This window comes from Belonocnema kinseyi, chromosome 7 (assembly GCF_010883055.1).
Source record: "Belonocnema kinseyi isolate 2016_QV_RU_SX_M_011 chromosome 7, B_treatae_v1, whole genome shotgun sequence".
NCBI lineage: Eukaryota > Metazoa > Arthropoda > Insecta > Hymenoptera > Cynipidae > Belonocnema > Belonocnema kinseyi.
The window spans coordinates 69,868,891-69,870,993 of record NC_046663.1 but is presented as its reverse complement, the minus strand read 5'-3'; the positions used below and the strand labels follow the sequence as shown (position 1 = coordinate 69,870,993).

At 30.2% G+C, this 2,103-nt stretch overlaps 1 protein-coding gene across 1 annotated transcript in view; it reads right to left on the bottom strand.

Moving 5' to 3' along the window:
* LOC117177184 (guanine nucleotide-binding protein-like 3 homolog) overlaps positions 1-2,103 on the bottom strand; it is a 15,078-nt gene that overhangs the window by 5,247 nt on the left and 7,728 nt on the right. The window contains exons 4-5 of the mRNA XM_033367708.1: positions 1,103-1,490; positions 657-1,008 (exon numbers count right to left, since the gene is read on the bottom strand). Coding sequence (XP_033223599.1) covers positions 657-1,008; positions 1,103-1,490 — 740 coding nt within the window. The remainder of the gene's footprint in view (positions 1-656; positions 1,009-1,102; positions 1,491-2,103) is intronic.

The following is a 2,103-nucleotide window of genomic DNA, read 5'->3' as shown; positions in this document are numbered from 1 at the left end:
TTTTAATTGAAAATTTAAGTGTTCCAATTAAATATTCATCATTTTAGCGTAAAATTAATTTTCTTCTTTGAAAATTTAAACCTTTTGTCAAAAATTCATCTTCTTGTTTTAAAATTAATCTTTTCCAGTTGAATATTTATCTTTTTAGTTGAAAATTCATCATTTGGTTTACATTTTTGTTATGGAAAATTAATTTTTTTAACTGAAAATTTAACTATTCAATTTTCGGTTGAAAACTGATATTTTTCAGTTCAAAATCCAACTATTTGTTTAAAAATTGATCTTCTTTAGCTGAGAATTCAATTATTTCATTGAGATCTCTTATATTTTGTTGAAAAATCATCTCTTTTGATTGAAAATTAACCTGTTTGGTTGAAAATGAAACTATTTGATTAAAAATTCATGCAATCTGTTAGAAATTGATGTTTTGTAGAAAATTAATCTTCGTGTTATTAAAATGAATCTTTTTAACTGAAACTTAAGTATTCCAATGAAATGTTCATCATTTTAGCGTAAAATTAATTTTCTTGTTTGAAAATTTAAATCTTTTGTCAAAAATTCATCTTTTTGTTTGAAAATTAATCTTTTCCAGTTGAATATTTATCATTTTAGTTAGAAATTCATCATTTGGTTTAAATTTTTTCATTTCTAATTACCTTATCTTTCCAGAATTCCAATCGGTTAAAACACTTCGCGCAGCCGCTAAAACATCCGGAACTCCGCCTTTCTTAAACTTGCCCATCCTGGCCGCCTTTTTCGCGAAGAATTCTTCAGGAGTTGAAAATTCGTGAGTGTCGTACAATTCCATAATCTGTTGGGTTGAAATCCGTTTCAAAATAAGTGCCGCTGGAGTGAAAGGATCTTTAAGTGACTCGATTTTCACAGCATTCTTCAATGCAACCGAAGACTGATCTCCGTCCTTTGAAGCTGAACTAAAAACGATTCCTGGTGAATCCAACAACTTGATTTTCGAGTCCAGCTGAACCGCTTGCATCGACTTCGTTACTCCTGGAACAATAAATAAAATTAAACAAGTCCTTACATACTTAAACAGAAGAAAAAAAGAAAAGAAATTTCCCTTGAAATATTTTAAATTACAAACCTGGTGTATTTCCTACACTGCAAGCCTTGCTCCTCTTCAGAGAATTGATCACACTCGATTTTCCGACATTAGGAAGACCAACAACTCCAACTCGAATACTAGTTTTTACTGTTCCACTATTTCTGCAGTAATTTCCGAGCAAAGAAAGTAGCAATTCCGCTCCAAAACAAGTTCCTCCTTGAATTAAATCCTCTTTCTTCTTTCCCAACTTCCGTCTTCCTAGTCTGTTGGCTTGGTCTTGGGTCGAAGATTTGAAAGCCACTGCAGGCAAACTTGCTCTCAAATATTTCAACCATTGGTCCAAATTTTCCCTGGGTACCAAATCCGCTTTATTTAGAACTATTACCAGTCTTTTGTTTCCTTTTGCTGCACGAACTGCTTCTTCGACCTAGAAAATAGTTAAGTTACAGTTCCATGAAAGCAATAATTACACCATTTCAAATTATAAGCGTTACTTGACAATTCCAGGTATGTCAAGTTTTTTTTCAGGTACAATTTTTCATTGGAGTACTTCGCATTTTTTAAATAATCGACTCGGAATATGCATAGAGTTTCGCGAGTTTAGTATGAATAATGTTTTTTTTTCTTCAGTTTTAGGGAGTCAATTAATGTTTTTAATTTAGAAGGGTTAAAAAATTACGTTAAAAGATATTTTTAAATACCTAAGCCCCATCGATTAATTAAATAGTGTTAAAAACATAATTAACCATTTCTTGCATTTTTCTCTAAAGTATGCGAATTTACATGATAATTGAAATCAATTTTTCTTTTATTTTCTTATACTTAAAATTCCATGCTTATCTACGTAAAATCAATGTGGATACTATATTAAATTCAATTAAAATTATTTCAAATATCTAGCTTTTCTAATAAAGATATTGTATTTTCAACGACATAGGTGAATTTTCAACCAAATACGAGGGTGGATTGATAAGTTTCCGGCCTGACCAAGAAAAACAACGTTTTTAAGAATTTTTTTTTTTTATTTCTCAACATAATCT